Here is a 14,417-nt window from a genome sequence, read left to right as displayed (position 1 = left end):
GAGGAAGCTGGGTAGAGATGAATTAAACATGTTTGCCTTAATTTAAAAAAAAAACAAACCAAAAGTTAACTAATAAGCCATATGCCTAACATCCCTTATTATTCTTCTTGTATATCATATCCCTTTCTCCCACATTCATTTGTCTTTGTTGTCTGATATTATATGATTTTTGTGCTAAGAAATGTCTTTCTTCTTGAGTAGCATCCCTGCGTTCCTGATCAGAGAACTTTGGTAGCAGTGTCTACTAGGCCCTTGTGCCACCGTCTTTCCTCCCTCTGATCAAGGGATCACATCTGAGAGTCATCTAGAGGCATCTAGATAGACTCATGTGTAGTGCTGGGGAGGAGCCAGTGGTCGTGGTACATGTAGGTACCAGTGACGTAGGGAAGGGTAGGAGAGACGTCCTGGAGGCCAAATTTAGGCTGCTAGGAAAGAGACTGCAATCCAGGACCTCTATGGTGGCATTCTCAGAAATGCTTCCAGTTCCATGTGCAGGGCCAGGTAGGTAGGCAAAGCTTCAGAGTCTCAATGCGTGGATGAGACAATGATGTAGAGACGAGGGGTTTAGATTTATTAGGAACTGGGGAAAATTTTGGGATGGGGGAGTCTATACAGGAAGGATGGGCTCCACCTAAACCAAAGTGGATCCAGACTGCTGGCACTTAGTTTAAAAACTGCTCTGCAACCTTTTTAAAGTTAAGAGATGGGGGAAAGCCAATTGCTGCAGAGGCGCACGTGGTTTGGACAAAGACTTCTCTTAGAGGAGAGTCTATTGATAGAGATTCTCTAGGTTTTAGTCAGGAGGAAGGGATGGAAGAGGATAAAGTATGGGGCAGATCAGATGAGAAACATTCACATAAAGAATCTGACAAATCAGAAAAGGACAGACAAATAAGCAGTGACAAGTTTTTAAAGTGCTTGTAAAAAAATACTAGAAGTCTAAATAATAAGATGGATGAACTAGAGTGCCTCATGTTAAAGGAGGATATTGATGTAATAGGCATCACAGAAACCTGGTGGAGTGAGGACAATCAATGGGACACAATCATTCTGGGGTACAAAATATATCAGAAGGACAGAACAGGTCGTGCGGGGTTGGGGCGGGGGGTGGAGTAACACTATATGTGAAAGAAAATGTAGAGTGAATCCATATGTTCCATAGAATCTCTATGGATAGTAATTTAATGCTCTAATAAGAATATAACAGTAGGGATCTATTATCGACCACCCGACCAAGACAGCGATAGTGACGATGAAACGCTAAGGGAGATTAGAGAGGCTATCAAAATAAAAAAACTCAGTAATAGTGGGGGATTTCAGTTATCCCCATAATGACTGGGTACATGTCACCTCAGGACGAAATACAGAGACAAAATTTCTCGATACTTTAAATGACTGCTTCTTGGAGCAGCTGGTACAGGAACCCACAAGGGAGAGGCGACTCTCGATCTAGTCCTGAGTGGAGCGCAGGATCTGGTCCAAGAGGTAACTATAACAGGACCGCTTGGAAATAGTGACCATAATATAAGAACATTTAACATTCCTGTGGTGGGAAGAACACATCAACAGCCCAACACTATGGCATTTAATTTCAGAAAGGGGAACTATGCAAAAATGAGGAGGTTAGTGAAACAGAAATTAAAAGGTACAGTGACTAGAGTGAAATCCCTGCAAGCTGCATGGACACTTTTTAAAGACACCATAACAGAGGCTCAACTTAAATATATACCCCAAATTAAAAAACACAGTAAAAGAACTAAAAAAGAGCCACCATGGCCTAACAGCCATGTAAAAGAAGCAGTGAGAGATAAAAAGGCATCTTTTAAAAAGTGGAAGTCAAATCCTAGTGAGGTAAATAGAAAGGAGCATAAACACTGCCAAATTAAATGTAAAAATGTAATAAGAAAAGCCAAAAAGGATTTTGAAGAATACCTAGCCAAAAACTCAAAAGGTAATAACAAAATGTTTTTTAAGTACATCAGAAGCAGGAAGCCTGCTAAACTATCAGTGGGGCCCCTGGACGATCGAGATATGAAAGGAGCACTTAAAGACGATAAAGTCATCACAGAGAAACTAAATGAATTCTTTGCTTCAGTCTTCACAGCTGAGGATGTTAGGGAGATTCCCAAATGTGAGCCATCTTTTGTACGTGACAAATCTGAGGAATTGTCACAGATTGAAGTATCACTAGAGGAGGTTTTGGAATTAATTGAGAAACTTAACAGGAACAAGTCACCGGGACCAGATGGCATTCACCCAAGAGTTCTGAAAGATCTCAAATGTGAAATTGCGGAACTATTAACTATGGTTTGTAACCTGTCCTTTAAATCAGCTACTGTACCTAATGACTGGAAGACAGCTAATGTAACGCCAATATTTAAGAAGGGCTCTAGAGGTGATCCTGGCAATTACAGACCAGTAAGTCTAATGTCAGTACTGGGCAAATTTAGTTGAAAGAATAGTAAAGAATAGAATTGTTAGACACATAGAAGAACATAAATTGTTGTGCAAAAGTCAACGTGGTTTCTGTAAAGGGAGATCGTGTCTTACTAATCTATTAGAGTTCTTTGAGAGGGTCAACAAACATGTGGACAAGGGGGATCCAGTGGACATAGTGTACTTAGATTTCCAGAAAGCCTATGACAAGGTCCCTCACCAAAGGCTCTTACGTAAATTAAGTTGTCATGGGAGAAGAGGGAAGATCCTTTCATGGATTGAGAACTGGTTAAAAGACAGGGAACAAAGGGTAGGAATAAATGGTAAATTTTCAGAATGGAGAGGGGGTAACTAGAGGTGTTCCCCAAGGGTCAGTCCTAGGACCAATCCTATTCAACTTATTAATAAATGATCTGGAGAAAGGTGTAAACGGTGAGGTGGCAAAGTTTGCAGATGATACGAAACTGCTCAAGATAGTTAAGACCAAAGCAGACTGTGAAGAACTTCAAAAAGATCTCACGAACTAAGTGATTGGGCAACAAAATGGCAAATGAAATGTAATGTGGATAAACGTAAAGTAATGGACATTGGAAAAAATAACCCCAACTATACATACAATATGATGGGGGTTAATTTAGCTACAACTAATCAGGAGAAAGATCTTGGAGTCATCTTGGATCGTTCTCTGAAGACATTCATGCAGTGTGCAGCGGCAGTCAAAAAAGCAAACGGGATATTAGGAACCATTTAAAAAGGGATAGAGAATAAGATGGAGAATATCTTATTGCCCTTATATAAATCCATGGTACGCCCACATCTTGAATACTGTGTACAGATGTGGTCCCCTCATCTCAAAAATGATACACTGGCATTACAAAAGGTTCAGTAAAGGGAAACTAAAATGATTAGGGGTTTTGAACGGGTCCCATATGAGGAGAGATTAAAGAGGCTAGGACTTTTCAGCTTGGAAAAGAGGAGACTAAGGGAGGATATGATGGAGGTCTATAAAATCATGAGTGGTATGAAGAAAGTGAATAAGGAAAAGTTATTTACTTGTTCCTATAATATAAGAACTAGGGGCCACCTAGTTAGTTAGTTAATTAATTAATTAATGGGTAGCAGGTTTAAAACAAATAAAAGGAAGTTCTTCTTCACTTAGTGCACAGTCAACCTGTGGAACTCCTTGCCTGAGGAAGTTGTGAAGGCTAGGAGTATAACAGGGTTTAAAAGAGAACTAGATAAATTCATGGAGGATTAAGTCCATTAATGGCTATTAGATAGGATGGTAAGGAATGGTGTCCCTAGCCTCTGTTTGTCAGAGGGTGGAGATGGATGACAGGAGAGAGATCACTAGATCATTACCTGTTAGGTTTGTTCCCTCTGGGGCACCTGGCATTGGCCACTATCGTTAGACAGGATACTGGGCTGGATGGACCTTTGGTCTGACCCAGTATGGCCATTCTTATGTTCTCATGAGTCTTAACAGACCACGTAGCATGTATATACTATATAAATCGACAAGTGGGAGCCAGATCACCCTACCTCTGTGAAGAGACAATGAGACGGTGGAACTGGTTTATCACCTATGATGTCACACTATCAGCGGCTTACCTTCTGGGCACTCAAAACTTGATAGTGGACAGTCTCAGTCACAAATTCCAACATGAGCATGAGTGGGAGATAAACCCAGTGGTACTTTAGGACATATTCAGGTGGTGAGCGACACCAACCATGGACTTCTTTGCCACTTACCTGAACAAGAAATGTCCACACCATTGCTCCAGAGCAGGGATGGGACAACATTCCCTGGGCAAAACTCTCTTCTTTGAGTGGTTGCACATGTCCATTGCAATGTAGTTGTGTATACACCCTGAGCAGAGCTTCTGGAATTTTTTCCCTTAGCAGTATCTGTTGGGTCAGCTCCAGTGCTGTCTGGTGTCGTGCTTGTAGCACTGGTATAAAGGGCCCTCCCGACCATGTTCCCCTTCAGTTCCTCCTTACCTCCCGTGACAGTTGCAGGAATTCCTCATTGCTTAGGCAATCCTTCTCTTAGTGGTTTTTCTTCCAAATTTAGTGTTGTTAGTCCTTGTAGTTTAGTTTTAATACTTTATAGATATTAGATAGTTCGGACACTTCCTCACTTGGATAGTACCGGGGCATGCCTCTGTCACTGGGGTTTAAGCCCTGCGCCTCATGCAGTAAGCCTGTGCCTTTGAGCAACCTGCACTTGAGCTGCCTCAAGTGCTTGGGGGAAGCTCAGAGGAAAGACCACTACCTAGTTTGCAGGGATTTCAAGCCCTGGTCCAAGAAGGTCTGAGTTGCACATTTGAAGGTCATCCTCATGGACACGGCCTGAAGGTCAGCCTCGGAGCCATGCTTGGACTTGGAAACACCTCGGTTTCAGTGCAGAGCACTCCTCCAATGACCTGGGATTCTCGGCACCAATCATCCTCCCCAGTGTCCAAGAAGAAACACTGCAAACACCAGGAAAACAGCCAGTCCCAGTACCGAAGGCCAAAGGAGACAGAGAGAAAACGACACCCTGGCAATGCATCATCAGGTGCCTGCAACACTGGTACTGCAGCAATCTCTGACACCAGAACAGGAACAGCCTCAGAATAGACAATGTACCTGCGTAGATACTGGACAGGAATCTTCGAAGCACTTGAGGTCGGCATCGCAATCCCCTCTACGCCTCTATCACAGTCCCTCTCCCCTCTTCAGGGTCCCTTCTCACAAGCATCCGATGGAACAAGAAGTCCAGTCCCTCCTTTGGGTGGGAGCTGTGGAAGAGGTTCCTTTTCACTTGAGAGGAAAGGGGTTCTATTCTCGCTACTTCCTAATTCCAAACGCCAGATGGGCTCTTGGACCCATTTTAGACCTGTGTTGTCTCAACTGATATCTCAAGAACTTAAAAGTTCTACATGGCCTCCTTGGCTTACATAATTTCCTTGCTGTATCTTGGGGACATGGTATGCTGCCCTTGAGCTAAAGGACACTTATTTATGCATCTCAATCTTCCCTGGCCATAGACTTTTCTTAAAGTATGTAGTGAATCAAGGTCACTACCAGTTCGTGGTGCTTCCATTTGGCCTGTCAGCCGCCCTGCGAGTTTTCACCAAATGCATTGCAGTAATAGTGGCTTTTCTCAGGAAGAAGGGAGTCAATGACTCTGCAGTAGAGAAGGAACTGAGGAGGGTTAGCCTGCACGTACTGACTAGTCACATGGAGGGGTACGGGGAGAAACAGTGCATGTGCGAGCTTACGGACACTACCGAAGTTTTCTGATGAGCAGCGAAGCAATGCAAGCACACCTACAGTGGAACACACCCATAGGGACACACTTCTGGAAGAATCATCATTTCTGCCCAAGGTGAGTAACTTCTTCGTTGTGTGCCTAGCACCTGGTGGATATTGCCACCATCTAAATAATAACAATAATAATAATAGTACTTCTGATTTAACTTTTTATTCGGTTTCAGAGTAGCAGCCGTTTTAGTCTGTATTCGCAAAAAGAAAAGGAGTACTTCTGGCACCTTAAAGACTAACAAATTTATTTGAGCATTCTCTAAGGTGCCACAAGTACTCTTTAACATTTTTTAGTTATTCTTTGTGGTTTTTTTAATGTATCATTTTGCACGTTTTCTTTATGCTGCTAAACTTTGTTATTATGAAGGGTTTTCTCTGCTTCATGTGCTTCATTCATATGGGTAATGATCATATGACTTCATTTCTTTTTCTGTTTGTCTGTCTGTTTTGTGTAACTGATATTTGCACATCTACCGCAACAGTAAAATATTAATTGTATGTTTTATGGGTGAAGAATTGGTCAATAAGACATGACAGATATTCACTGGATTCTGAAACCTAGTATGCTATTTATTTTGCACAGGTAATGAGTGGTGTTTTTCCATTTTCATTTTTTAAAATAATTCTAGATAGGTCAGGCATACCTACTGCCAGCAGAAAATATGAAATTAAGAATTTAAAACACATGATGAAATAATAAATATTATTATAGGCGAAGCTCGTAACGCCACCTATTAAGGTTTCCCCACATTTCCCATTCTAAGGCCTTATTTTCAGTTGTTTATAACTTTGCCAAACTTTAACCATTTGGTCTGAAATTTTCCATGCCAGATATCTGCCTCAGGCTCTTTTTTTAAACAATTTCAGCCTAACCTGAAATTGTAAACAAACAAAAAAATAATTTATTTTACCCATTTAAACAATTTCTGATGCCCTTTCTGTAGCATTCTCATGCTTTGGAGCAGGGACTTGAAATTTGTCAGGGGAATTGATAGTAATGTAACTTCTGTCATCCCTGTGATAAAGTTATAAGCCTTTGAAAAATCACAATTTGCACATGCTCAATGGAGAGTTGATAGAGCACAGCAGCTAAAGTCCCTAAATATTCAATCCATTTGGAAATGTTCTGGGTCTGGTAAATTGTTTGTTTCATCATCCTCTAGTGCTGGTCCACAAAGAGGATGACACACTACTATTGCTGTCAGTTACTTCATTAGTTCAGGTGGCAGAGGACTGTGCGGTGGATCTGAAGATACCTTGCAGATAAGCCACATAGGTTTTGATGTGATGCCATATGATGGAACTTCTGTTTTATCCATCTACTTTTTTTTAAACCTAAGAAATTACACAAGGCAACCCTAATTCTGTCATTTCGTAACTTATGTGTGCTTGACTTTCCACCCTTAATAATGTATGCAGTGTATTTGTAGCTGTGTTGGTTCCAGCATATTAGAGAGACAAGGTGAGTGAGGTAATATCTTTTATTGGATAAACTTCTGTTGGTGAGAGAGACAATCTTTCAATCCGTACCTTTCCCAGATGTGAAGAAAAGCTCTATTTGCCTTGAAAGCTGGTCTCTCTCACCAACAGAAGTTGGTCCAATAAAAGATATCTCACTCACCTTGCCTCTAACAACCTTAATAATGTTCTTTTAATGCTGCTTTTTTCTGTCTAATTTAAATATAGAATTCCAGTTCTCTGCGTGTGTGTGTTAAGAGTTTTACAAAATATAAGTGATGTTGATTTATAGTTGTGTTCTCCAGTGATTTTTTTTCTTACAGATCTAAGTTTTCAAGCAGCTTCTCAAATTATCTCCACCCCTGTTTATAGTGCCTTAAAGGTAATGAAAGACATTGCTCAGAACTTCCCAATAAAGGCCAGGTATGATAAAATTGTTTACTTTTTGAGTATTGATTAATTATTGATTTATGTTTGTGTTTGAATTTAATGAATATTTTAGAGATTTTTGCCAAATCCTGCAAATAGATAATCATGGTCTTGAATAGTTACTCTTGGAAGGAGTCCAGGTGACTTCAGTGAGAGCAGAGTAACTGTGAGAAGGACTGAGGTTCAATCTCTTAGTGATCTTCTGTCTGATGGATGCATGGAGACCTTTATAAATTAAGGGCTTGATCCTTCAAAGACTTACATATGTGAATAACTTTGCTCTTGGGAGTGGTCCTGTTTATCTCAGTGGGATGGGTGGATTTCCCAGTCTTCCTCTATTACAGAAACCAATTTTCTTGTTGCACTGCCATAGCTCTGCTCATGTAAAAGGTTGCTGTTTCTGTGAGCCAGTCGTGCCTTGTCACTGAGAAATTTTTTTGTGTTAGATACTGTATGTCACAGCTTGTCCCACAGTTTTTTAAATTGAATTATTGAGTTAAATAAGATGCTAAATAGTGTTCTCTGCTTGAGACTGTCTCACAACATATTACAGCTCCTAATTTAAGGATCTCCTTTTGTTTTATTGTCCCCATTGTTCTTCTGTTAAAGAAAAACTGTAGTGTAACATAAAAGCTACTCCAATCATATCTAATTGCAAAGAAGAGTAAATAATTTTTTTTAAATGCCTAAAATATAACTGCAAAGAAATATAAAACAACCAGTTTGGTATAAGTAAACACTTAGAAAAATACAACTCATCATTAGAAAGCAGGGGAAAAAGTACATAAGTTGTAAGGCTCATTCTATTCTTATTTTTAAAAAATGGTTAAGTGGAAGGGACATTATCATCAAGTTTTTAAAAAGAATTAAAACTAATTTCAGGTACGACACCAGTCCCAGACCCCTGCAAGTTTTTGTGTTTCTACAACTACATTTACCTTTCTCCCTCCCCCCCCCTTAAAGATTATAACAGGATTCAACAAAAAATTAGATAAATTCTTGAATGATGGGTCCATCAATAGCTATTAGCCAGGATGGGCAGCAATGTTGTCCTTAGCCTCTGTTTGCCAGAAGCTGGGAATGAGTGACAGGGGATGGATCACTTGATGATTACCTGTTGTGTTCATTCACTCTGGGGCACCTGGCATTGGCCACTGTCGGAAGACAGGATACTGGGCTAGATGGACCTTCGGTCTGACCCAGTATGGCCATTCTTATGTTCTTAAATAAAGTGTTTGTCTTTCCTTTTGCTGTGTATGACAGGGGAAATAGACTGTAATGAAAATAGACATAAACAGACTAGAAATAAAAATAGATTGTATCTCTCTAACCTTTTTTTAGTTATACAAATCTTTGACATTACTCTTAACACTGTAAGTTTAAAAACCAGATAAAATATTATTTTTAAATTGATGGGTGTGTGCCTATAGCAGTCTTAAATTGAAAAAAACTCATCAGGTAAAAAGAATTAATATATTCTGATTCTTCACTGACAGGTTTAAATTATGAATAATTCTGCTGAAGTCAGCGGAATTCAATGAGTAAATCAAAGAAGAATCAGGCCTATTGAACAAAATAAATTACATTTCCTAACTTGCATTAGCAATTATATTTTAATAGTTAAACTGAAATAATTTTAATAATACAATTAATTTTTATTATTTATGCTTTTTTTTTGTCCATCACTCATTTTGGACAGTGAAAGTGGAGTAGTCATTTTCTGGCTGTCATGAACTAGCGCAATTCTGCAAAGTTAAAACTGAAAAGTCTGACCATTAGTATAACATAGCATAACCAGAGAGAGTCTGTTATACATTTCAGTTCAGTATCTTTCACAATATTTGTATGCATCATTGCTAAACATTTTGTGTATTTTGTCAGCTTTAAGTGCTCATCTCTATTTACAAAAACACAATACTTCATTTTATTAGCATGTCAATGATGAAATTTTGACCACATTTGACATCTCTTCCGCAAGCAGTTTTACATCATCTTCCATGCTCCCTCTTATGCATGAAACGTTCTCCTCAATTCTCCACTACTATCCTCTCCCCTTCAATTTTTTCATAACCTACCTCCCCCAAAAACATGACACCGTGCCTAATGATAATGACTAGGCATGGGGCCAGTTAGTGATTCATTAATATCTCGTGTTCACTTGTCTTATCTCATTACAAAAAAACCCACAAAAACCTACAAACATTTAAGATAACACATGTGATATTAGGTTCCTGTTAATGTCATGTCAGCTCCGTCTGCTCTTTTTCCCCTTCCATTGTGTTCTGCCTCTCTTTTTTTTTGTGTCTTGTCTATTTCGATTGTAAAAGTCTTGGACAGGGACTGTGTTCTGTTTTGTACCTAGACAGTTCCCCACATGATGGAGCACTGATTCTGACTGAGGCCTGTAGGAGCTGATTTTATACTACCACTACTACAATAATAATAATGAAGTACAAATTATGCCAAATGTAGTCAGATTCAAATAGGATCTTGTTACTTTTTCTTAAACAATGACTAGCTACTTCAAGGCTGTTTGAAAGTATTCATACAGGGCCAGAATGGTATTTACTGTGTTGGTGTTTACACATTTCACTCTTTGGTTTTTAGCTTCGTGATTTGTCCTACTTATTTAATGGCTAAATTATTCCTTTGGCTAAATTAACTCTCAGGAATAATTCCCATCAATTACAGAAATACTTTATGATGGGGGAAATGTTTATTGCTGGTAGCAGGCTCTCCCAAAACTCTGTGCTGCAGAGCCAATTGCTTTCAGGCTTTTAGCTTAATAGTGGGTTTTTCCCCCCCAATCCTTGTGCTTCATTTCTCAACTGGGTGTTTTGCTGGCATCTTTGAGTTAGTTTGAGATGTTCTTATCAATCCTTGTGCTTATATTTTCTTTATTATTATTATATTTTATAATATATTTTTATAATATTATAAATTTTTCATTTAAATCTGTTTTCATTTTTGAAAGAAATTATTATTCTATATCGTTTCCATTCTTGCTCTCTTGCATTAAAATTTTATACTAAAAAAACCCCAATTAACACAGATAGTAGGATATTCACTGTGTTTGTGTGTGCATAGAGAATAAACATGGTTGTGTGGTTATAAAAGTTTTATAAGGATGAATTTGGGATTACTATATTATTCATGAGATGTGAAGGCATGAGTGAGTATTCAGGTCTTCCCAAACAATTACTGACATCAACATCTTTATAACACAGAGTCTATTCTGTATTTTTCTAGCTCTCTCTGTGAGATCATAGACCCTGATTCCTCCTCCTCACTCCATTTGACAGGCAGAATGATAACTAATTATCATCTAGGAATTTTCTGTCCTCTATAGCTCTTACTTCTGTTCTTCCAATTTTATTCCAGCCTCATATAGGACAGTGACTGCCTTAGTATTGTCTTACCACCATTTTCTTTCCTTAGAAATTTATTATCTGAAAGCATGGAATAAGAGAAAGCTAAATCAAAGAAAACAAAAAACTCATCTGTACCTCTTGCAGCTACTGAGTCTTTAAGTTGTTCTGTTCTCACTATGAGAAGAATATTTTACCGTAGAGGAGCAAGACAGTAACTGATATGCTTTCTGGGGAGGTATCAGGCAAACAAGACGTCTTAGCATGTTCAAAGGGAAGTAAAGCTTCCTTGTGGGAACTGAGGTTGTCCCCAAGCAAACTCAGAAGTAATAGTTTTCTCTGACTTACGCTATATTAATGTTTTCACTAATGAACCCCTCCTTCCCCTTAAGTGCTAGAATGGGTTCACAAGTCTTTCTGGCAGCTAAATCTTAAAAAGAAAGCTTTGCTTGTCCTTGCAAAAAATTAACTAAAAAGCCTCAGACAGCCTCTTGAGGCTGCATGGTATACTTCCTTCACTTTTTCCAGTGGTCTTTGTTGAAGATGGATTATATTTTCGGAGGCATATTTTCACATCCATGAAATAAAGTTGGTAAAGCCTTCCACATGGTGAAAGGAGCCAAACTATGGTAGCTGTAGATATAGGAGAAAGTTTAATACGTAAAGATACCCACTATTAATAATTCTTTGAACTACAGAGATTCCAAAGTGTGTTTGAATGCTAATTAAGCCTTGTAATATGATGATGAGATACTATACATATGTTTTGTTACCATTTTTGAGATTAGCAAACTGAGGCACAGAGGTTAAGTAATTTATCCACATGTACATAGTGACTAGCTGAGTTGGAAACAGAACCTAGGCGCCTCAGTCCCCAAACACGTTCTCTAATGGCTAGACTACCTTTGTAAGTGGTTGTTCATAACACTTTCCAATAGCCTAAAGTCAAAACTGAGAGCTTCAGACCACTTTGATTTAGTTGCCTAGATATGGAGATAAATAACTTTAACATCCAGATTTGAAATTATGAACTAAGATAATATACTTAAGTAACTTCAGTATGTACAAAATGCTACCTATTTCCTAAAATTAATATAAATTATATATTAATATAAAGTGAAATAATACTGTAAATATTGAGGTAACCTTATATGTTTAGTTTTGGGATTTTTTTAAGGCTGATCACTGTACCCCTGAAACTAACTTATATTAGGTAAGGAAGAATGTTTGTTTAAATGTAGAATGGCTGAGTAATACCAGTATTTTATTTCTACAGATCTTTGACCAGAATTCCTGTAAACCAACAAATGCGAAATGAAATAGAGAAGAATCAGAAGGTTTGCCCTTGTTCCTTGAATTATACATAGCTGTAATTTTATTGTCACTTTATGGGACATTTTTGCATTAATGTAGCAACTTTTAAGTGATTTCTAATGAAGAGGAGGAAATCATTTAAAAATGTATTCTGTTCCTAAACTTAAATAACTGATTTCTTTTTCTTCACTTCTCTTGTGTTTGATTCACTAACTATGCTCTGTCCTCAGTTAATGAAAGGACATGAGGCTGATTTGTAAGTCTGCTAAGCAACCCAACTCCCATTGAAATGAATGGGAGCTGCAGATACTCATATTGTTGGGAAATCAGGCCATTAATATTTAAGTAAACCTTATGGAGAGGGGTTTAATCTTAATTAAACTGTTTCAAGTCAAACATACATTTTAGTAGAATATATAATTGCATACATACAGTGTACATTTTTCTATCAAAAATGTCACATAATTTATGACGAATGTACTGCATGGTTTTTTGTACATAACATGCAGTTGTCCAAAAATTCCCATCTAAGTGGATTTCTTCTCTTTTGTCCATGCTTTCAAAGTGTGACCAGGTGAGAACCCCCTTAATTCTAAATGTTTCATAATACCCCTTCACTCATTATCCCAACATCATTTTCTTTATGAGCATATTGAGCAAAACATCGGGTCGGACTTGTTCAACATCTTTATGAATGATCTGGATGATGGGATGGATTGCACCCTCAGCAAGTTCACAGATGACCCTAAGCTGGGGAAAGGGGTCGATGTGCTGTAGGGTAGGGATAGGGTCCAGAGTGACCCAGACAAATTGGAGGATAGGGCCAAAAGAAATCTGATGAGGTTCAACAAGGACAAGTGCAGAGTCCTGCACTTTGGATGGAAGAATTACATGCATCGCTACAGGCTGGGGACCGACTGGCTAAGCAGCAGTTCTGAAGAAAAGGTCCTGGGGATTACAGTGGATGAGAAGCTGGATATGAGTCAACACTATGCCCTTATTGCCAAGAAGGCTAATGGCATATTGGGCTGCATCAGTAGGAGCATTGCCAGCAGATTGAGGGAAGTGACTATTCCCCTCTATTCGGCACTGGTGAGGCCACATCTGTAGTATTGCGTCCAGTTTTGGGTCCCCCACTACAGAAAGGATGTGGACAAATCGGAGATTGTCCAGTGGAGGGCAACGAAAATGATCAGGGGGCTGGGGCACATGATTTATGAGGAGAGGCTGAGGGAACTGGGCTTGTTTAGTCTGCAGAAGTGAAGAGTGAGGGGGGATTTGATAGCAGCCTTCAACTACCTGAAGGAGGATTCCAAAGAGGATGGAGCTTAGCTGTTTTCAGTGATAGCAGATGACAGAACAAGGAGCAATGGTCTCAACTTGCAGTGGGGGAGGTCTAGGTTGGATATTAGGAAACACTATTTCACGAGGAGGGTGGTGAAGCATTGGAATGGGTTACCTAGGGAGGTGGTAGAGTCTCCATCCTTAGAGGTTTTCAAGGTCTGGCTTGACAAAGCCCTGGCTGGGATGATTTAAATAGTGTTGGTCCTGCCTTGAGCAGGGGGTTGGACTAGATGATCTCCTGAGGTCTCTTCCAAACTAATCTTTTATAATTCTAAGATTCTATATTTGGTGGAGGAGTTACCAGTTCTCCGCAGTATTTATCCCAGCTTTGATCATACTTTGGGAACACAGCTTGCCTTCAAATCCTTATATCAATTTTGAATTTTCTTCTGTGAGTTTCCTTATTTATTTTAAAAATTGTCTTCAATCAAGGTGCTGACTTGGTTGGCAAACTATGATGCTGTAGGTAGTACTCACATTCTTGGTCCTCCCTCCCTCTTGTTCCCCTGCCTATGCTACCTCTCACTTTGGAGCATCTAGCTGAGGATAGACTGCACATATGGAGCATTGTATCTACTCATAAAGCACTGTAGCTGGGTGAGTTGATGGAGCAATAGGCATTGTTTAACTTTTTCCAGGTGCTTTTGTGCTTTGGTGTGAGGTTGGGCCTTCTGTGCTTCTCATTGTTAATAGAGGCAGGCTTTGAGCTCTTCCGTTTCTTGGTACCACACTTCGGTTCTGTACATTAGATCGGCAACC

General features: G+C 39.1%; 1 protein-coding gene across 1 annotated transcript in view; it reads left to right on the top strand.

Moving 5' to 3' along the window:
* Window positions 1-14,417, top strand: part of UGGT2 (UDP-glucose glycoprotein glucosyltransferase 2) — a 306,688-nt gene that overhangs the window by 80,131 nt on the left and 212,140 nt on the right. The window contains exons 9-10 of the mRNA XM_084618017.1: window positions 7,527-7,626; window positions 12,277-12,337. Coding sequence (XP_084474143.1) covers window positions 7,527-7,626; window positions 12,277-12,337 — 161 coding nt within the window. The remainder of the gene's footprint in view (window positions 1-7,526; window positions 7,627-12,276; window positions 12,338-14,417) is intronic.

The sequence above is a fragment of the Lepidochelys olivacea genome, assembly GCF_965140295.1.
Source record: "Lepidochelys olivacea isolate rLepOli2 genome assembly, chromosome: 1".
Classification (NCBI taxonomy): domain Eukaryota; kingdom Metazoa; phylum Chordata; order Testudines; family Cheloniidae; genus Lepidochelys; species Lepidochelys olivacea.
Note: the sequence above shows the minus strand (reverse complement) of the source record. Positions and strands in the feature narration are given on the sequence as shown.